This window comes from Bison bison, unplaced genomic scaffold (genome assembly GCF_000754665.1).
Source record: "Bison bison bison isolate TAMUID 2011002044 unplaced genomic scaffold, Bison_UMD1.0 scf7180017864291, whole genome shotgun sequence".
Taxonomy (NCBI): Eukaryota; Metazoa; Chordata; class Mammalia; order Artiodactyla; family Bovidae; genus Bison; species Bison bison.
In genome coordinates, this window is record NW_011494863.1 from 31,897 (window position 1) to 54,059 (window position 22,163).

The 22,163-nt window shown below is 38.4% G+C and overlaps 1 protein-coding gene across 1 annotated transcript in view; it reads left to right on the forward strand.

Moving 5' to 3' along the window:
• Window positions 1-22,163, forward strand: part of CTNNA1 (catenin (cadherin-associated protein), alpha 1, 102kDa) — a 153,337-nt gene that overhangs the window by 26,729 nt on the left and 104,445 nt on the right. The window contains exons 3-6 of the mRNA XM_010850311.1: window positions 6,287-6,453; window positions 6,963-7,082; window positions 15,679-15,948; window positions 18,391-18,594. Coding sequence (XP_010848613.1) covers window positions 6,287-6,453; window positions 6,963-7,082; window positions 15,679-15,948; window positions 18,391-18,594 — 761 coding nt within the window. The remainder of the gene's footprint in view (window positions 1-6,286; window positions 6,454-6,962; window positions 7,083-15,678; window positions 15,949-18,390; window positions 18,595-22,163) is intronic.

A 22,163-nucleotide genomic window follows, 5' to 3' on the forward strand; every position in this document is an offset into this window, starting at 1 on the left:
TGGATGCTTGGGGCTGGTGCACTGGGACGACCCAGAGGGATGGTATGGGGAGGGAGGAGGGTTCAGGATGGGGAACACATGAGAAATAAAGGAATAAAAAATTAAAAAAAATAAAATAAAATAAAATATTTTTTTAAAATTACTAAAAAAAAAATAAAAATGACACATAATTTCTGTATGATCACTTTTGATTTATAAACTATTTGAAAGTAAGTCTTGCTCAGCTTCATATATCCCTGGCAGTGGATTTGTTTTAGTGTGTAATAAGCTCTCAATAAATAGATGGAACTCTATTGCTTAGTATTAAGGCAAATATCTTTTTTGCAAGACTTTAGAGACAACTTCGTACATGAGTAAATAGCTTTTCCTAATGTACTCCCATAGCATCTTGTCCACAGGGCTATTTTAATTCTGGTTGCATTGTAATATTCCCTGATTTGTGGGCCCTTTGAGTACAGATGCCTTGTCTTAATCAGCTTTAATTGTTTGCTTGTCTGTCTTCTCCCTCCATAGAGCTCAAGGAGGACATGGGCTGTTTCTTGAGCACTGTATCACTGGCACCTAATAAAGTATTTGAGGTGCTCAAATATTTGTTGAATAAATAAATAAATGAATGATTGAGTACTCATTTTAAGTACCGTAAAATAACATTTTTGTTAAACATCCACGTAATTGTCATGTGTCTGTATCTTAGATCCAGGAAAACTTAACTATCAAATTCTTCATTGTGAGTTATTTCTTACAATACACATAGACATACACAGAACTTGTCTTTACTCTTAATACTGTATGGTTCTTCTTAGCCTAATTAATATATGAATCTGAGGGTGAATTTGTTTCTGCCCTCCAAGAATCTGTTTCCCCAGTCCTGTGGAAGTTCTGTAATCAAATCCAGTGGCCTCCAAAGTCAAATTCCCTGGTAGTTCTCAGCTCCTTTGCCGATCCCTAGGTTGGGAAATCTGTTGTGGGTTCTAGAACTTTCTTAACAGTATGAGAATTTCTTTGGTATAATTGTTCTGCAGTTTGTGGGTCATATGCTCAGCAGCTCAATGGTGGGGCTAGTGGTAACTTCCTCCAAGAGGGCTTATGCCACACGCTTTGTGATCCAAGTCTGCTGCAGCCAGAGCCCTTGTCCCTGCAGCAGGCCACTGCTGATCCGTGCCTCCGCAGGAGACACTAAAACCCTCAAAGGCAGGTCTGGCTCAGTCAGTCTCTGAGGGGTCTCTGGGTTCTGGTGTGCACAAAATTTTTTTTGAGCTCTCTGAGCATCTCTGGCGGGTATGGGGTTTGATTCTAAACAGGATTTCGCCCCTCTTGCGAAAGGGGGTTCTCCTTTGCCCTTGCACGTGGGTTATTTTTTTTGGTGGGATCCAACATTCTCTGGTCGATGGTTTTTCAGCAGTGAGTTGCAATTTGGGAGTTCTCCCAGGAGAAGATGAGTGCATGTCCTTCTATTACACCATCTTGTTAGTAAGACTTGCTTACTTACCATGTTGTTATAAGACTGAGCCAGACTTGCTGGGAGTGTACAGGAGTCTCCGGTGGAGGCATGGGTCTGCAGTGTCCTGCTGCAGGGTCAGGGGCAGTGAATACAACAGTTCATGCTTTGAAGGCGGTTTCCATTGCCTTCATTACCCCTACCTAGTTTGGCCTCAGGCCAAATAACTGGGAGGGAACACAGTCCCACTCATCAACAGAAAATTGGATTAAAGATTTACCAAGCATGGCCCCACCCATTAGAACATGAGTCAGTTTCCCCTAGTCAGTCTCTCTCATCAGGAAGCTTCATAAACCTATCCATCAGAGGGCGGACAGAATGAAAACCACAGTCACACCAAACTAACCAAACTGATCACGTGGACCACAGCCTTGTCCAACTCAGTGAAACTATGAGCTGTGCCATGTAGAGATACCCAAGACAGATGGGTCAGAGCGGAGAATTCTGACAAAACGTGATCCACTGGGGAAGGGAATGGCAAACCGCTTCAGTATTCTTGCCTTGAGAACCCCATGAACAGTATGACAAGACAAAAAGAGAGGACACTGAAAGATGAACTCCCCAGGTCGGTAGGCGCCCAATATGCTAGTGTAGAAGAGTGGAGAAATAACTCCAGAAAGAATGACGAGACTTACCAAAAACAGGAAAAAGCGAAAACAATATCCAGTTGTGGATGTGACTGGTGATGGAAGTCAAGTCTGATGCTATAAAGAACAATATTGCATAGGAACCTGGAATGTTAGGTTCATGAATCAAGGTAAATTGGAAGTGATCAAACAGGAGATGGCAAGAGTGAACATAGACATTTTAGGAATCAGTGAACTGAAATGGATGGGAATGGGCATATTTAATTCAGATGACTGTGGTCAAAAATCCCTTAGAAGAAATGGAGTACCCTCATAGAAAACATGAGTCTGAAATGCAGTGCTTGGGTTCAAAATCTCAAAAACGACAGCATGATCTCTGTTTGTTTCCAAGGCAAACCATTCAGTGTAACGGTAATCCAAGTCTACGCCTCAACTGCAAATGTTGAAGAAGCTGAAGTTGAAAGGTTCTATGAAGACCTACAAGACCTTCTAGAACTAACACCAAAAAATGATGTCCTTTTCATCATAGGGGACTGGAATGCAAAAGTAGGAAGTCAAGAGATACCTGGAGGAACAGGCAGGTTGGTCTTGGAGTGAAAAATGAAGCGGGGCAAAGGTTAACAACATTTTGCCAAGAAAATGTACTGGTCATAGCAAACACCCTCTTCCAACAACACAAGAGAAGAATCTATACATGGTTATCACCAGATGGTCAAAACCAAAATCAAATTAATTATATTCTTTGCAGCCACAGATGGAGAAGCACTAGAGAGTCAGCAAAAACAAGACCGGAGGCTGACTAGGCTCAGATCATGAGCTCTTTATTTGCAAAATTCAGACTTAAACTGAAGAAAGTAGGTAAAACCACTAGACCGTTCAGGTATGACCTAAATCAAATCCCTTATGATTATACAGCAGAAGTGAGAAATAGATTCAAGGGATTAGCTCTGATAGAGTGCCTGAAGAACTATGGATGGAGATTTGTGACATTGTACAGGAGGCAGGGATCAGGACCATCTCCAAGAAGAAGAAATGCAAAAATGCAAATTGGTTGTCTGAGGAGGCCCCACAAATAGCTGAGAAAAGAAGAGAAGCTAAAGGCAAAGAGGAAAAGGAAAGATACACCCATCTGAATGGAGAGTTCCAAAGAATAGCAAGGAAAGATAAGAAAGCCTTCCTCAGTGATCAATGCAGAGAAATAGAGGAAAACAATAGAATGGGAAAGACTAGAGATCTGTTCAAGAAAATTAGATACACTTCATGCAAAAATGGGCCCAGTAAAGGACAGTAATGGTATGGACCTAACAGAAGCAGAAGAAATTAAGAAGAGGTGGCAAGAATACACAGAAGAAATATACAAAAAAAGATCTTAATGAGCTGGATAACCACAGTGGTGAGATCACTCACCTAGAGCCAGACATCCTGGAATGGGAAGTCAGGTGGGCCTTAGGAAGCATCATTGCCAACAAAGCTAGCAGAGGTGATGGAATTCCAGTTGAGCTATTTCAGATTCTGAAAGATGATGCTGTGAAAGTGCTGCACTAATACGCCAACAAATTTGGAAAACTCAGCAGTGGCGACAGGACTGGAAAAGTTCAGTTTTCATTCCAGTCCCAAAGAAAGGCAATGCCAAAGAATGATCAAACTACCACACAATTGCCCTCATCTCACCACGCTAGCAAAGCAGTGCTCAAAATTCTCCAAGCCAGGCTTCAACAGTACATGAACCAAGAACTTCCAGATGATCAAGCTGGATTTAGAAAATGCAGAGGAACCAGAGATCAAATTGCCAACATCCGTTGGATCATTGAAAAAGCAATAGAGTTCCAGAGAAACATCTACTCTGCTTTATTGACTACATCAAAGCCTTTGACTGTGTGAATCGTGGAAAATTCTTCAAGAGATGGGAATACCAGTCTACCTTACCTACCTTCTGAGAAATCTGTATGCAGGTCAAGAAGCAACAGTTAGAACCAAACATGGAACAACAGACTGGTTCCAAATTGGGAAAGGAGTACATCAAGGCTGTATCTTGTTACCTTGTTTATTTAACTTATATGCAGAGTACATCATGTGAAATGCTGAGCTGGATGAAGCACAAGCTGGAATTCAGATTGCTGGGAGAAATAATCAATAACCTCAGATGACACCACCCTTATGGCAGAAAGTGAAGAGGAACTAAAGAGCCTCTTGATGAAAGTGAAAGAGGAGAGTGAAAAAGCTGGCTTAAAACTCAGCATTCAAAAAATGAAGATCATGACATCCGGTCCCATCACTTCATGGCAAATAGATGGGAAACAATGGAAACAGAGACTTATTTTCTTGGGCTCCAAAGTCACCACAGATGGTGACTGCAGCCATGAAATTAAAAGACGCTTGCTCCTTGGAAGAAAAGCTATGACCATCCTAGACAGCTTATTAAAAAGCAGAGACATATACTTTGCAGACAAAGGTCCATCTAATCAAAGCTATAGTTTTTCCAGTAGTCATGCATGGATTTGAGAGTTGGACCATAAAGAAAGCTGAGTGCCTAAGAATTGATTCTTTTGAATTGTGGTCTTGGAGAAGACCCTTGTGAGTCCCTAGGACAGCAAGGAGATCAAACCAGTCCATCCTAAAGGGAATCAGTCCTGAACATACATCGCAAGGACTCTTGCTGAAGCTTGAAGCTCCAATGCTTTGGCCACCTGATTTGAAGAACTGATTGATTGGAAAAGACCCTGGTGCTGGAAACGATTGAAGGCAGGAGGAGAAGGGGACGAAAGAGGATCAGATGGTTGGATGGCATCACCAACTTGATGGACATGAGTTTGTGCAACCTCTGGGAGTTAGTGATGGACAGGGAAGCCTGGCGTACTGCAGTCGATGAGGTCGCAGAGTCAGACATGACTGAGCGACTGAACTGAGGGTGAATTTAACTCCCCCGCTAAGGCTCATATTCTACAACTAAAATTTTGATAGTTAAGAGAAGTTTTGTAGGTCTCTTCAGAATTAGCGTGGCTTCATGAGAATGTGCTTTTTTTTTTTTTTTTTTACATTTGTGGAAGAGATAAGAGAGTGAATAGCCTTTAGGCTTTAATCTGAAGTTGAGGGAGGGAGTAATTGCTTTTTCAGGAATCCAAAGATAGTCACCATAGAGAGGAACAGACCCTGGCACTCCTGCTACTTCCAACTATAAGAAAAGAGAAAACGATAAGCACCTTCAATGATTATTATTAGAAACACATAACAAAAAAGTATAAGTTACTTTACAAGTTTCTAGGAAATGTTAGAACTTCTTGGCATTGTTGAAGGTGGGATTGTATGAGTTGGATATTCCTCATAACTGTAGTAAAATGTATATATTTTTAGGTTAATTTTTAAAGTTATGAGTATGATGTCTGTTATAGAAAATGTTTTTATAAATACAGAATGATGTAGAATTAGATTGTATCTTATATAATTGTTATTTGTGTTTTTACTCCAATCTTTTTCCTTTTTTTTAAAGCACAGATTACATACATTTATCATTTTATCTTTTTTCTGTTTAAGATTTCATAAACTTTAACATTTTTCATATATATTTTAATATTTGCATAAAAGTCAATTGTAGGCTTTACCTTAATTTACTTAACTAGATGCTTGCTTGGGCATTTGAACTGTTGGAAGTGTTTTGCTATGAGGAAAATGAATGAATCCGTGACAAGCTCTTGTCTTTTCACATACCAGTGAGTTTCTGTTTGAGCTCTATGCATTAGATAGTTGAAATGCTTAATGAAGTGTGGTGGTCCTTCATAATGGTTGCTATGTTTCTGTATCTTTCTTTGGATGTGCGGGTAGATTGTGTTAGATCCATTTTTTTCCTCCCATTCAAATCTTGAATTTTTTTCTCGATTAGGATACATATAATGGTCCTTTTTGGAAAGGAGTATTATTACTAGATCAATGGAAACAAGTATTTTTTTTCTTATTGGGAAGAAGTATTTTTAAGGCTTTTGATATGTAGTGCTAAATCACTTTGCAGATACTGTGCTTTTACCAGGAATATATGTGGTTGCTTGTCTTAGTGACAGCTAGAAGACAAATGCAAGAGGAAAATAGCAGAAATAAAAATCCTTAAATTCTGTGTATGAATATACAAAGTTTGAATTACCGTTTTTTAAAATGTAGACCAGTTATTTGGTTCATTCCTGCTAAATTTATTTTCCATTCTGTAAAACAGGTGATTTGATGAAGAGTGCTGCAGGAGAGTTTGCAGATGATCCCTGCTCTTCCGTGAAGCGTGGCAACATGGTTCGGGCAGCTCGGGCTTTGCTCTCTGCTGTTACCCGGCTGCTTATTTTGGCTGACATGGCAGATGTCTACAAATTACTTGTTCAGCTGAAACTTGTAAGTACAGGCTGATGTCTGTAATTTGTTCTATCACAGCAAGGCTGCTGCTGGCCATACTTAGTTCAACATTCCTTAGGATTTAGTTTGGTTATGAACTTGGTTTACCTAAGTGGACCAGGAATGTTTTTAATTTCCACTTGCTCCTCTATTCCACGTGGACATCATACTGGCTGTGCTGTGGGCCTATGGTGTCTTTGCAGAAAAGGTATTGTTTTTGACTTCTTCCCTTTTTGTGGTAGTGATTAAGCATTTCTTTGTACCAGCAGAGTTCCAGAGTTGAGAAATCAAGATATGGTAAATTATATCCTTTTACATGAAAGTCAAAATAATACGGTCTTTTCCTACCTCCCGTAAAATTCCCATGTGGTACCTGCCCAAATGTAAATTTAAGAGGAAGTTTGGATTACTATCTGAGTAGCTGTTGAAAGGAATAAAAAGTTCTAGATCTTCTTTATATACAGACAAGCATTGTTGAGAATTTTTCTTTTGTGGGGTGTGTTTTATAGGTAGAAGATGGTATCTTGAAACTGAGGAATGCTGGCACTGAACAGGACTTGGGAATACAGTATAAAGCCCTGAAACCTGAAGTGGATAAACTGAACATTATGGCAGCCAAAAGACAACAGGTACGGTCATGATTTGGGGATATATTTAAGTTGTTTATATTATTACCTATTGGGAAAAATCCATTTAACCTAAGTCTTCAAAAGGTGCCAATATCTCCCTCTTCTAATATAGTTCCATTAAGACATTTAGTTTATGATGTGTCCTTCAGTATTGTTACTAAAGGTAGAATTAGGTTGTATCCATATTATGCTTCTGTTTTGATTCCTGTGAAAATTTTACTTTAGGTACCTTAGCAGTTTGCGATAGCATTCTGAGAAGTGAAACACCGTTCTTCTCTGTGTTCAAGGATGAACTTGAGTTGATGGTGAAATTTAATTCAGACTTCTAAAAAATCCAGTCAAAAACATATTGGAATTCTATATCAGGAAGTACCTTGCCCTCCATATTTTGTAACTTTTAAGTATTTCTTATCATTTGTTATTACTAGATTTTATAGTATTAGGAATTTATGTTGTGTGACATGTGGATCAGTGTTCTTATTTTTCCAGCTTTTGCTCACCCTTCGGTGTTTTGCTCTTGGGATGCTTGAAGTCTTCCTGTGCCCTTTCTATTGGATGCTGTGTGTTAGATGTGTGTTCTGTAGAGGGGATGCATGTGTCACCATCTGGCTCTAATAACTTGCATAGCCCTGATTAAGCTTGTGCTATTCTTATTTTTTAAAAGTCCTGAAAAGATGAATTCTTATTATTGTTAGCTGATACCTATATTGGTTAGGATAATTTTGCACTGCAGTTTACAGAAAACCTAGTTCCTAAATTGCATGACCATTGGGGGGTTTATTTTCTCACTGATTAGAAGCCCCAGGATAGGTTAAGTGACTTCAGGATTGTTAAATTTAAAGGTTTTGCAAGTATCATCAAGGTTTCCATATCTTTACATTTTCCAGCACTGCCATCTTCAGTGTGCCTCACTGAAGAAGCTGTAGGCATGGCATTTGCACACAGTTAGTATGTCCAGTGAGGAAAGAAAAGGTTGTTTCTTCCATATGTCTCTCTTAATAAGCAAATGATCTAGAAGCCTTTAACAGATTTGCCCTAAATAATGGATTGTATAATGTGCCCATTCCTTACTGATCATTGGAAAGAGGAAAGCAGTTAACTATATCTGACTCAGGGTAAAGAAGATCTCCTTTCTGCTGTGACAGGGTAAACGTTCCTGAGTACAGGAACATTCAACAAGAGCGCTCTAACAGGCATGAGGAACATGGGGTCAGTACTGTAAATGTCCAGTATATTACAGCTTCAGCTTTGGAGACTTAGACTTTGGTTACATTAACATTAGAATAAAAATTGAGAAGATTAAATTAAATAATGTATGTGAAGTATTTAATATAGCACCAGATTCTTAGTAGGCCCTCAGCAGTGGGCAGTTGGTGAATAGTAGTTACTGCTCATATTTCAAGCTATAAGATGTGATCAGACTGAATCTGCACATACGGGATCCTGATTTTATGTTCCCAGTACTTAGTATTATATATGATAATATAGCTAGATTTGTTGTATTGCCTGAGTGATTTAGTTAATGTAGGCTCAGTGCACTTTTATCATTTGTCCTTGAATTAGCTTATGTCTCTATCACATAAATCACAATAATTTTTTTCTTTTTGCTGGACCTGTTTAATCCTAAGAAGAACTTGTTGTATGATGGTATGGTTAGTCTATAAATATGGCAAGCTGCCAAAATTACGTTCACAATTGATTTTACTGGATGTTCTTGATATAAGTTCTCTTTTGAATATGTGAAATAAATGTTATATTTAAAAAATAAAGTTTGATGAATAGTCCTACTCTCTTAAAACCTAGTCTGATCTTGATTTATGAAGACTTACTATTATTTGAGGAAAGTGAGAACATTTAGACTGACACTATTGCAACATATTCAAAAGCAGAGACATTACTTTGCCAACAAAGGTCTGTGTAGTCAAGGCTGTGGTTTTTCCTGTGGTCATGTATGGATGTGAGAGTTGGACTGTGAAGAAGGCTGAGCGCCAAAGAATTGATGCTTTTGAACTGTGGTGTTGGAGAAGACTGTTGAGAGTCCCTTGGACTGCAAGGAGATCCAACCAGTCCATTCTGAAGATCGGCCCTGGGATTTCTTTGGAAGGAATGATGCTAAAGCTGAAACTCCAGTACTTTGGCCACCTCACGTGAAGAGTTGACTCACTGGAAAAGACTCTGATGCTGGAAGGGATTGGGGGCAAGAGGAGAAGGGGACGACAGAGGATGAGATGGCTGGATGGCATCACTGACTCGATGGACGTGAGTCTGAGTGAACTCCGGGAGTTGGTGATGGACAGGGAGGCCTGGCGTGCTGCGATTCATGGGGTCGCAAAGAGTCAGACACGACTGAGCGACTGATCTGATCTGATTGCGTATCTTTCAAAATAGTGGAATAAGTAAATTGATGATGTTTTTGAGATAAACACAGTAATAGTCCAGAATTTTGTATGCTACTGGAGAAACGTACTGGAGAGTAAAGTTACCTGAGTTTTAATTCTGTGTGCTTTGAGTCCATGAAGAGTTCCTTAATTATAATCCCCTGATGTATTAAAAAACAAAAAAAACAAAACACTTCCCAAGTAAGATGTCATAAAAATCTTGAAGTTACTCATTAATGTGCCAGAAGATCTTCTATAAGCTCCTCCATATCTGTTTTCTGCCCTTGATCACCCTAGTGTCTGCCCCAGGAACCTAACCTATCTACAGGACTGCATCCAGGGGCTTCTTTCCCCTCTGGCTTCTGGTTGGGTTGGCTAGTGGGAGCACCATTAGGAGATCAGAGGGCAGTAAACTGGGGTTTATCCCTACCTCTTGGTTGTCCTTGGTGGCTAAATGTCATAGCCTCTTCTGGATTATGTTCTCCCTCTGCCTCATTCCCTGGTTTCTGGTAACTCCTGTCTCATTTTGTCTCTTTGGGCCCAAGTGCCCTAATAGCCTGTGGTTTTTCTGTACTTTACCCCTATAATTTTGAAGCATAGTCTCTATAAATATTTTTGAATTACCTAGTTTGATCTTATAATCTGTTTTCTGCTGGTATGTTGAGTGATAGATTCTAAAGTTTGTCTTGGGTTTGTAGTATTTCATGGTCACTTACAGTTTTCCTTGGGCCTGATTCTTTAACCTTTATCCTTCTACAGTAGTATTTGTTGAATAGGCTGGCTATGGGCGCCTGTGTGCCCCCGATCATAATACAGCCTTTTATAGGACCTGGGGCTTGGTGTGTATTTCTTGAAACTAATGGAAAAGGTCAGTTTGCATTCCAATCCCAAAGAAAGGCAATGCCAAAGAATGCTCAAACTACCGCACAATTGCACTCACTTCACACGCTAGTAAAGTAATGCTCAAAATTCTCCAAGCCAGGCTTCAGCAGTACGTGAACCATGAACTTCCAGATGTTCAAGCTGGTTTTAGAAAAGGCAGAGGAACCAGAGATCAAATTGCCATCATCCGCTGGATCATGGAAAAAGCAAGAGAGTTCCAGAAAAACATCTATTTCTGCTTTATTGACTATGCCAAAGCCTTTGACTGTGTGGATCACAATAAACTGTGGAAAATTCTGAAAGAGATGGGAATACCAGACCACCTGACCTGCCTCTTGAGAAATTTGTATGCAGGTCTGGAAGCAACTGTCAGAACTGGACATGGAACAACAGACTGGTTCCAAATAGGAAAAGGAGTATGTCAAGGCTGTATATTGTCACCCTGCTTATTTAACTTCTATGCAGAGTACATCATGAGAAACGCTGGGCTGGAAGAAGCACAAGCTGGAATCAAGATTGCCGGGAGAAATATCAATAACCTCAGATACGCAGATGACACCACCCTTATGGCAGAAAGTGAAGAGGAACTCAAAAGCCTCTTGATGAAAGTGAAAGTGGAGAGTGAAAAAGTTGGCTTAGAGCTCAACATTCAGAAAATGAAGATCATGGCATCCGGTTCCATCACTTCATGGGAAATAGATAGGAAAACAGTGGAAACAGTGTCAGACTTTATTTTTCTGGGCTCCAAAATCACTGCAGATGGTGATTGCAGCCATGAAATTAAAAGACGCTTACTCCTTGGAAGGAAAGTTATGACCAACCTAGATAACATATTGAAAAGCAGGGACATTACTTTGCCAACAAAGGTCCATCTAGTCAAGGCAATGGTTTTTCCTGTGGTCATGTATGGATGTGAGAGTTGGACTGTGAAGAAGGCTGAGTGCCGAAGAATTGATGGTTTTGAACTGTGGTGTTGGAGAAGACTCTTGAGAGTCCCTTGGACTGCAAGGAGATTTAAACCAGTCCATCCTGAAGGAGATCAGTCCTGGGTGTTCATTGGAAGGACTGATGCTGGAGCTGAAACTCCAATACGTTGGCCACCTCATGCGAAGAGTTGACTCATTGGAAAAGACTCTGATGCTGGGAGGGATTGGGGGCAGGAGGAGAAGGGGATGACAGAGGATGAGATGGCTGGATGGCATCACCAACTTGATGGACATGAATTTGAGTAAACTCCAGGAGTTGGTGATGGACAGGGAGGCCTGGCGTGCTGCGATTCATGGGGTCGCCAAGAGTCGGACACGACTGAGTGACTGAACTGAAGTAAATACTTTTCTTGGGAATTAAATAGCAATTCTGTTTATCCTAATGTGCCAGCCTGGTGAAATCTTCACTCTCCCTTTTAGGTAGTTTCCACTGGCCTCCTTTAGTTACTGGTCACAGTTTTTCACACTTTGTGTTTCCTGTAGAATAGAATAGAATTCCTCTATTGCTGTATGCTTAGTGTCCTAGACTGTTTTCACCTTTGACCTTTCCTTCTCTCCCCAGGTGTGGTATGTAATAGTTCACCTCCTCATCAAGCCTTTTATCTTTATTGGCAACCCTAGTCCAGAAAAGGGATTTCCTGACAAGCAGTATTTGGATATGATGTGCATACTTGGCTGCTTTAGCTCCCCTGTACCATTTAAGCAACAGCCACCCAGTGAGGAAATGCTGAACCTTATAAGGTGTACAGGAGCTCTGAAATTTACCAGTTTGTCTTTAAGGGTTTTTTGGAACATGGTGTAGGGCTGAGGATGTTGTTGAAAATAATAGTGAATAACTTTCAAAAGGTGTTTACTATGCACTAAACACTGTTATAAGCATTTTGTAAGTACAAATTTGTTTAATCCTCACAAAAGTAGTATAAAGTAGATCATATAGTTGATCAGATATTAATTTTATAGGTGGAGGAACTGTAGTGTAGAGAGGTTAATTAATTTGGCATGGACATTCATCTAGAAGTGGTAGAGCCAGTTTTGAACCTAGGCTGTATGGCTCCAGAAGACAGGCACATTGTTTAATCTGCTGCTGTAATCCCTAGTGCCTAGAACACTGCCTAGATACATAGTGTTCAATAAATACTTGTTTAACAAATGATTGAAAAACCCCATTTTGCTGTACTGCAGATCCATCTGGAATGGGATTCTGTGTGTGGCCGTAACCTGTTACTTTCTTGGGTTAGAATATTACTTGCTGAGTAGAAGATTTTGAATTTCCATTAGACTGGCTGCAGACTCTTTGACTGTCAAGGTGAAATAGATGGTAAGGGTAAGGATCTGCCATAGCACTGACGCTGGTTTTTCTGAGGAGGACTACTTCTGCCTTACATTGTCAGCTCTGCCTCCCCGGTATGCTAAAGATGGACTGCTTTGATGTTTACATTCCACCCACCCAGGTACAGGAGCTTGTTGAGATGGGTTTGTTAAAAACATAGTGCTTCTTACCTAGTCTGTCAACTCTGATTTTCGTGATTATTTTTCTGAAAGCGTGAACAAATTGGTAATGGATAATATTGCCACTGTCTGTTTTATGTGTAAATCATGTGGACTGGATGAGTTTGACCATGGACCATTTTTTAAGTGTAGTAATTTGAATCCAAGAGAAGACATCTGATCAAAAGTAACTATGGCTGCAATTTTATATTGTTAAGAGGTACATGAGAGGAAATTGTCATTTGAATTTCCAGATCTTGGTTAGAAAGTGTTCTGGATTGCTTAGAATTTAGCTTCTGTTTCTTGGTTACTTGTGTGATGGTTAGTTCAAATTATGTTGGAAGGAGTCGTTTCCACTTTGTTTTGTTTGTTCCTGAGTTTGTTTGGTCACACTGGGGAATTATGAAGCCTGAAGTAGACCAAGGAACTCTAAATTTTGTATGTAATCTATTACATTGCTTAATAGTTTATTTCCCCCCATTAATCTGGATTAATTACGAGACCCGTGTATCTTATTTTTGGCTGCATTGGATTTTAATTGCAGCATGTGGGATCTAGTTCTCTGACCAGGGATCAGACCTGAATTGGGATCATGGAGTCTCAGCCACTGGGCCACCAGGGAAGTCCTAGCACTGTATATTTTGAAAAGAATTCTTATGATTGATCATTTTTCTTATTATAATAAATAGTGCTGCCTTGTGATAGTGTCTGTTTTCCTATCTTTACTTAAAATCTAGTTCTTTATGCTATGGCAGAAGCACTTCTAAAAAGAGAGAAGATAGAACACTTTAGCAGTTAGGACAAATGATGGTAGCTGTCATTTTCATCATAGATTCAAATGCATCCTCCTTACTTGTAAAAAGAAGTCTGTCAAAGATACATTGTCCTGAGGGCAAGATCTTTAGACAATGCCACACAGCACGTGTGCACCAGTGGCTTTCATATAATGGTGAGCCCTAGCCCTTTGTCGTAGTTTGAGTCTTAAAATGATCATCCTCTAAGTCCATGGTGTCCTTTTTGAGTATTGAACCTCATGTAGTCTTTGGGAAGGTAGGAGTTTATCATACCAGGCCGGGAAGTGGCTCTAGAAAAATTATGTGTTGAACAGGAATTGTGGTACCTATTGTAGCTTTGGGTGACTACAAGTGTCTTTGCTTAACCTTTGCAACAGACTATGCTGATTTAGGCTGTGGATACTTAGGAAGTATCCACAAAGTTGATTGCAAAGTGTTTTTATGAAATAGAGGATATTATAAAGGCAAATGCCTTCTTAGAAAGTGTAAAAGTCCCTGAGGTTGTAGTGAGGGAAGACATTAAGGAAATGCCACACAGAACATGTGCACCAGCTGTTTAAGCATAATGGTGAGCCTCAACCCCCTGTCATAGCTTGAGTCTTGAAATGATGACTGATAATCAAAATCCAAGGGGTCCTGTTTCTAAATATTTAGCCTAATGTACTGTGCTACAGGGCATTTGAAGTGCTATGAGCTATTACTTGCAAATTCAAATTCCAAATGAGAAAAGAATTCTAGCAGGAAAAGTAAGCTGTCATATTGTACAAAGTTTCAATAAAGATGCAAACCTAAAACATAGATGAAGTTTCAGAAAAAAGCCAGTGTGGTGTCTCTAATGCTTAATTAGGAACTCATTTAGAAAGATGACCCTAAACAGTTAAGTCAGACTTTAAATTGAGTAATTGACTTTGGCCTTTCTAAGTCAGTTTTCTCTTACTGTTTGCACGTGTTGTAGTTACTTTAAAAACATTTAAATTATACTCTAGGACTCAGTTGATGACATTAATGTTTAAATTCTAGGGTCACACATAAAATAGAGTTGAAACAGTTGGTGGTCAGTTATGGTTATCACTTACATTTTTCTTCTGTGGTAGCAAATCCACATTTACTGAAGACTTAGTTTTCTCTGAGTAATTGCAGTAACATAGGAATACCAGAAGTACTCCCTTCCCATCTTGTTTATTGTTGGTGTCACTTAGCATATTCACCCAGATTTACCAAGCAAATGCTGGTAGTTGAAACCATGTTAGGAAGCTCAAATCATTTTAACTGTGGATTATAATTATGGGATAGAGGAAATTGAGAAAGGACAGTTCACCTAAGATTGCATGTCTATAGAGTATTATAGTGAAATATTAATACAAACCTTTTGGGTTAAAGTCATGGAGCCCATGGACTTCAGCTTTATGCCCTAATAATCTGGGTCCTACGGTGGTCTTTGGGATGAGAAAGGGGAAACGAGATGTTCTGTACTTGGAAGAACAGGCTTCCACATCCTCACCTGGCTGGTTTGAGTAGTTTGTGGTTTTGAGATATCTGTGGTATCTCATCCCAATTTTGACAAAACTCTCTCAATGAACTTCTATAACTTAATAAAAAAGAAGTCCTCATAATAAATTTTGCTCTGTTTAAATGTCTCTTTATCTTTTGTATTTTAGTTGAAATAGGTATATCCATCTTAATAAGGTTGTAATCAAGATGTTAGTTTTCATGGTTTTGTTTTTTATTAGTGCTCTTCTAGATGCCTTACATGCGTTGTTCCATTTAATCCTTAAGGCATTTGTAAGAGAGCAAAATATTGCTCCTATTTTACAGAAGGAGAAAGTGAGTATGGAGAGTTTAAATAGGATCATAATAGTAAAAACTAGAGCTGGGGATTCAAATTCAGGTCTTTGTGTTTCGGGAAAGTTTGAACTCTCAGCTACTAAGCCATACTGTGTCCTTTGTGATGAACTTTCAAGCCAAACTGTTAATGAAAATAACATCTAATTAGCAGAAATTCTAACTTTTTAGAATTCACTGACAAATTTTTATGAGTAGAACCCATATTCTTGTTTTACTTTTGTAGGAACTGAAAGATGTGGGCCATCGTGATCAGATGGCTGCAGCCAGAGGAATCCTGCAGAAAAACGTTCCAATCCTCTATACTGCATCCCAGGCATGCCTACAGCACCCTGACGTTGCAGCCTACAAGGCCAACAGAGACCTGATATACAAGCAGCTGCAACAGGCAGTCACAGGAATTTCTAATGCAGCCCAGGCCACTGCATCAGATGATGCCTCTCAGCACCCGGGTGCAGGAGGAGGAGAACTGGCATATGCCCTCAACAACTTTGATGTAAGTTATACTTGGGAGGAGACTTCAGGCTTTTGATGATCCCTCAAAATTAACAGATTTGTGGGGAAATGTGATTAAGGTTTCTCATGATAGCTCAATTTCGACTTAGATTCGCAGTGTAAGTTGAAAGAAATTTTATGAACCATCATTCAACTTGATCTTGGCCTAAAGCATTTATCTTTTCTTCCCCCTCCCCTCCTGTCCCTTTTCACCGTCCCTTCTCTTTTCTTTTTTAGTTTTAGTTAAACTTCTGAATTTTTTTAATGTTGTGTTTCCTAAGAGGTCATTCTTGAGATATGAATTCAATTCATTTCAACCAAGATTTTAACCTTCTGGGAGATGTGAACCTATGGAAAATACAGAGGCAAAGTGCACTTAGGCTGTGTGCTCCAGGTACTCACAGTCTAGTGAGAGTTATAGACACATCATAAACGACTACAGCAAAAGTGCTGTCATCTTAATCTTATTTGCCTAGATACACTTCTCAATAACTAAATTGTAATAAAGACAAAATTTAATCAAGTAGGAGCAAATTTAGGATTAAAATACTTTGTTAGCATAAGGCCATATAATCACTTTTTATAAATGATGTCCCAGATATGTTCTGTGTATATATTCTGTGCACACACTATCCTATGTGTCAACTCTAATCGTAATTTTGGGGGATGTATTTTATGGTTTTAAATTTCTACCCACAATGCCTCATGGCTTCCAGTAGATGGCAGCAGTTCAAGATTTCTTTAAGTTTTTTTTTTGTTTGTTTTGAACCCAGCTGTTAATTTTTTTTAAAAAATTAGCATTAAGAGAAAATTACCTTCCAGGTGACAAGCATCCTTTCATAAGTAGGAATGCTTTGAAGTATAGAATAAATATAATAGAGTGCATTTTAACAGTTGTTGATATTTTTTTCCTTTGTCTCACCTCTGTACTTTGGCTTGGGTAAAGACAGTGTTACGCCAAAAGTCTATGATGTTAGAACTGAATTTTTACCCTGGAGCCTTAAACATTAAATGAACTTACAGCAAATTCTTAAGATATATCTTACAATTAACTGGCACTGTTGTTTTTCCCTTTCAAATTTGACAGTATTAGCTACTGGCCTCATTCAAGGCAATAAGGGTTACATTTTGCCCTAAGTTGAGTAGTATCTATTAGAGGTCACTTTAACCTCTTCAGGGTACAATGAAACTTCATTCGTAAAATGAGGGGGTTGGACTAAATGTTTATAGGTCTGTTGAAGTTCTGTGACTGTTAAAATCCTGTGACCATTCCTTCCTCCTTCCTATTGGTCATTGTGAAGAAGGCATTGTATATTCAGTTTTGACCAGAGAAATAACTGCAGTAACTTAGTCTGGTAAGAAAAATGATCAGCTATAATGTAGGTTAATAATAAACTGAAGGAATCATATGTTCAGTTTTAAAATAGATGATTTTTTGGAAAAGAAAGAAGAAATGTATACTTATTGGAAAAGGGCAGGCTTTTTTTACAGGGGAAAAAAACTTGGCATTTAAATTGAAATCAATAAGAACATAGTCCCTATAAAGAAAAATAAAGGCAAAATATTTGTACAGACATTTACTGGTGTGAGGATGAATTATATCAAGTGGAAAGTCTATGGAAGGCCAGTAGATCCTGTCCTGCGACTGTTGATGTTAGACCTTGTACCTATAGCTTACTTGTGACCAGACTTTATTCATCAGTGGTAAATCTCAATTTGAGTGGAGTCGGGGGAGTAAAGGGGAGACAGAGGAAGGATTTATTCTTTTGGGGGTAATTGTATCTTAGAGAGTGGCTTTTTTGGGACAGATTACTGTCATCTCTTACAGAATTACCTGAAGGTCTTTGAGGTAATAAAGTCTCTTAATTTGGAATTAGCAGAATAAATTTGAGACTGAATCATTTATAAACTTTGAAATGTATAAGGTGAGGACAGTTGAAACTGATTATAAATGACTTTTCTGAAACCTTGAAGACAAAAGTCAGTGTTTTGTTTTTATTTTTTTTGTGTGATGAAACAGTTCTGTTACTATCATGTGACAGTTTTACACTCTGTACATAGAAAAAGAGTGCTGATGTTTATTTTTCTTGTAATTCTCATTTGGTAACTTACTAGACCTTTAGATATTCATATTAAGTTGCATGAACATAATTTTTATGCTGACATATTTCTGTTTGCATTTGAGATATCATACCTTATTCAGACCCCTTCAGCTTGAAAGTATTGCTTCCAGTGCCTTTTTTAAGAAGTAATCCACCATTAGCCAACTTGTGTGGAATGCCCCTCATCTGTATAATGTATAAAGTTAACAAGTATAACTTTGTTTCAGGCATTGAAATTTTTTGTGTTATATGTTGGTGTTTCTAAACAGCATTTTCCTCACCTTCTTGAATACTGGAGGAAATAGAGATGACACTAATAGTCACTAACGCTTCCTTTGCAGAAACAAATCATTGTGGACCCCTTGAGCTTCAGCGAGGAGCGCTTTAGGCCTTCCCTGGAGGAGCGCTTGGAAAGCATCATTAGTGGGGCTGCCCTGATGGCTGATTCGTCCTGCACACGTGATGACCGGCGTGAGAGAATCGTGGCAGAGTGTAATGCTGTCCGCCAGGCCTTGCAGGACCTACTCTCGGAGTACATGGGCAATGTGAGTAAGAGGAATTTTCTCTGACAGGTGTTGGTTCTGAGGTGTTTTTCAAAACTTTCTTTGGAGTAACAAGAGTTTTCTGTAGTAAGTGTTGGGTCTGAGGTATTTTAACTGTAAGTGTCAAATGTGTTTTTAGCTTATTGATTTTTGGGTGGAGTAAAATTTTTAAAGGAATGGATAGATAGCTTACTGTGTGTCCCCTTTCTCCTCAACTTTTTAGTTGAAAAATTATAAGCTTATAGAAATCATACAGTAAACCCTTTATCTAGATTCACCAATTAACAGATAAATATGTTTGTGTGTATAAATATATGTTGTGTGTGTGTGTATGTGTGTATATACACCCCTTTTTTCTATGCAACATTTGAAAGTAACTTGCAGAAATTGTATTTCTTCACCTTTGTCTACATATTTCAGCATGTGTCTACATGGATAGTAACCTTCAACACCCCTGAAATTCTTTTACCACATCTAGGTGACCATATAATTTTGAGCAAAAGGGAATATTGAAAATATTTATAACAGATGAAGTTTCTTGAATGAACTGTATACAATGTGATAAGACTAGGTTTTTGCCAAGTAGAGCAAAGTAGGACATGACTGAGCAACTGAACTGAACTGTTGTGTTAGGTGAAGTGAGTAGTGTTTTTGAACTTTAAGATTTGTGTTTAAAAACCAATACTGTGAAATTTAACACTTTTTTTTTTTTTGCTGTGGAAAATACTGTACTTGTTTTCTCTATCAGTAATGTCTTTTTTACTTCCTTAATACTTTTCCATTTCAATTATTTAATGCTGGTTTAGGGTTACTATAGTTTAGATCTTGTACCCAATATTTTACTGTGGCAAAGAAGGAATAAATTAAATAAAAATTATAGAGAATCATTTTAAAGGGAAGAAGGACAATGCAAATTATTTCTAACTAGTGATTTTTGTCTACTTAATAGTTTTCAGGAGAAGATCTTTGGTACTTTCTCGTATGTTCATTTGCCATACATCTTGTTTGTTCATTTATATTCTTACATAAGTGAACATATAATGGTGGGTCATGATGGAATTCCTGGGGTGAAAATGAATGTTTATCTTGTTTCTACCATATTGCGAAATTAGTCAAGCATATTGAATTTTTTTAAGCCATTGCCATGTTTTGATCGTACGCAGTCTACCTCAGAAAAATGAGATTAGAGGCTTAGGTAAATCAGATGGAAAAAGCAGTTGATAAGTCAACAGTGAAAATGTGGGACACATTTAAAAACCCATACGTAAGCCTGGAAATCAGAAAGTGTAAAAAATGAATAATTTGAAGACTAACTCACGATACTGGAGTCTTAAAGAGGGAAACAAAGGCCTTAAGGCATGTATGTGAATCAGTTCCCTGCTATCATGTGCAGTGCTGAAGTGATGTGAAAGTGTCTAATAGTTATGATTGGGAAGCCACTTTAAAAACAGCCTTTGTAGGGGAGAGTATGTGATAAATCTGTTCTCGTTGCTCCATACCAGAGCTTCCTAACCAGTCTAAAAAAATATTCCTTCAGTCCTAGGTTTGGTCAGGTCTCGGGCTAGTCACCTCTGGTTGTGAATCACCTCTTGGATTCTTTTAAATAGTACTTTCTATTTTGTGCCATGGATGTAAGTAAAAGTGGGAGATATTCATTTATGCTGAAGATATGGGGATCATAACAGCCATCTTACATAACATCTTACTATGTAAGTGAAAGCTAGAACAGTGATTGATGTTGGGCAGAATTTAAAGGATTATGATGGGGTTTTTGAAGGGAATTATGTCAAGAATCAGAAATACATTTTAGAAAAAAATTTTCTGAGCATGTTTCTCCTGAAGATAAAAATATTTTAATAGTTCGCTTGAATTGACTCACATAACAGTGATCAGGCTGTGTCCTGTCCAGAAGTATTGGAGTGAGGATAAAGTGGGAGGGCAGTGAAGCACATTTGAAGAAACCTTAGGGTAAAAGGATCTGCAAGAAGCAGAATCAACTGGGGATAGGGTTTACTTATTCATGAAGCATTCGAAAACCTCCAGTGACAGTCAGAACTTACCTGGCAGTATCTTCTTGTCACTCAGTTTATACTGTGTGTCATCTGCAGAGTAGTGTGCTGGGCACTGTGTAAGAGGAGGAATGAGGCTCTGGTCCTTCCCTTCAGAAATGTACAGCATCTCTACAGTACATTTTTTGTGAGTGCCATCATAGGTTTTACTAAAATACCATGGGAATTGGAAGGAGGGTGAGTTTATTTCTAGCTGGGAAACCTGAGGCAATTTATCAAGTATTTATTTTATAGTCTTTGCATTGAGCTTTATCTTGATTTTTAAAAAATGGCTCACTTTCAGTTTTGATTATTTCTTTTGAAAAATATTAGATGAGTAATTATGGTATATGGAGAATTGGGACAGTTTGGATTAATTAAAACTGGTTTAGTACATAAAACTTGCTGATGGAGTGGTAAAAATCCAGAAAGGCTCATGTATTTTTATTTTTTCCTCTTGAATTCTCCCAGTCATGTCATAATTTTTATAGATACATACTTCAAAAATTTTGTTGTAATTTCTTGAGCCTGCCTTCTTCATCCTGTGTTGCCACTTAACAAGTTACACTGGTGTTTCCTCTGAGGCAATGATTCTTTTTAATAAAGTTTTATTTTCAAAATGTACAGTTGATAAGATAGGGCAGTGGTTCTTAACCTTGGATGGAAATTAGAATCCTTGGGCAATTTTTAGAAATCCTGATGTCTAGATTGTACCCAAATTAAGTCAAAATTACCAGATTCAGTTCCAGGCATCAGTATTTTTAAAAGTTCCCCAAGAGATGCCAATGTACAGGTAAGGTGGAGAAACTGCTAAGATGGTTTATTACATTTGTCCTTTTTTGTCTCCATTGCCATTGTCTTATTCCAGGCTCTATTCACTTTCTCCATTTCCAGTTTGTTCTACCTGCTCAGGTCAGTCTGAGCTTATGCGTTCAGTAGGACATTGTTTATTATGTTTTTGAAATTCCCTTCCTACTTGATTAAATCTAACCTGCTCTTCATTCAAGGCTGACATTCTGTCCCCACCCTCCCACCACCCCCCGCCACCCCCATCTCTTTGCTGAAGGCCATTTCACACTACACCATTCTATATTATTTCTTGCTACTTGAAGCAAGTAGCACTCAATTGTTCCTTGAATTGTTGCTTAATTGTATTTCCTTTATCTGTGCAATTTCTGCAGCTGGGTTTTAAAGTTTTTGAAAGATGGGCCTATTTTTAAAATATTCTTTCAGGGTCCAGTGTAATGCTAGAAGAGATACTCAGTAGGTGCTTGCTTCATAAGAACTCATGCTGACTTGGGAAAAATGGATAAAGTGAACAGTTTGGGATATTCTTGGTGCTAGGGATACATTAGTGAAAAAAATAAAGATTCTTGTTCTTATTGGTCACATTCTAGAGCGTTATGGAGGAGGAGGCCATGGGTGGTTTACCCCTGCTTCTGGTATATTTTTCAGTTTTTCAGTATACAGATGACATTTCTGAAAAAAATTAGATACTCTGAAATAAGCTGTGAGGGTAAATGA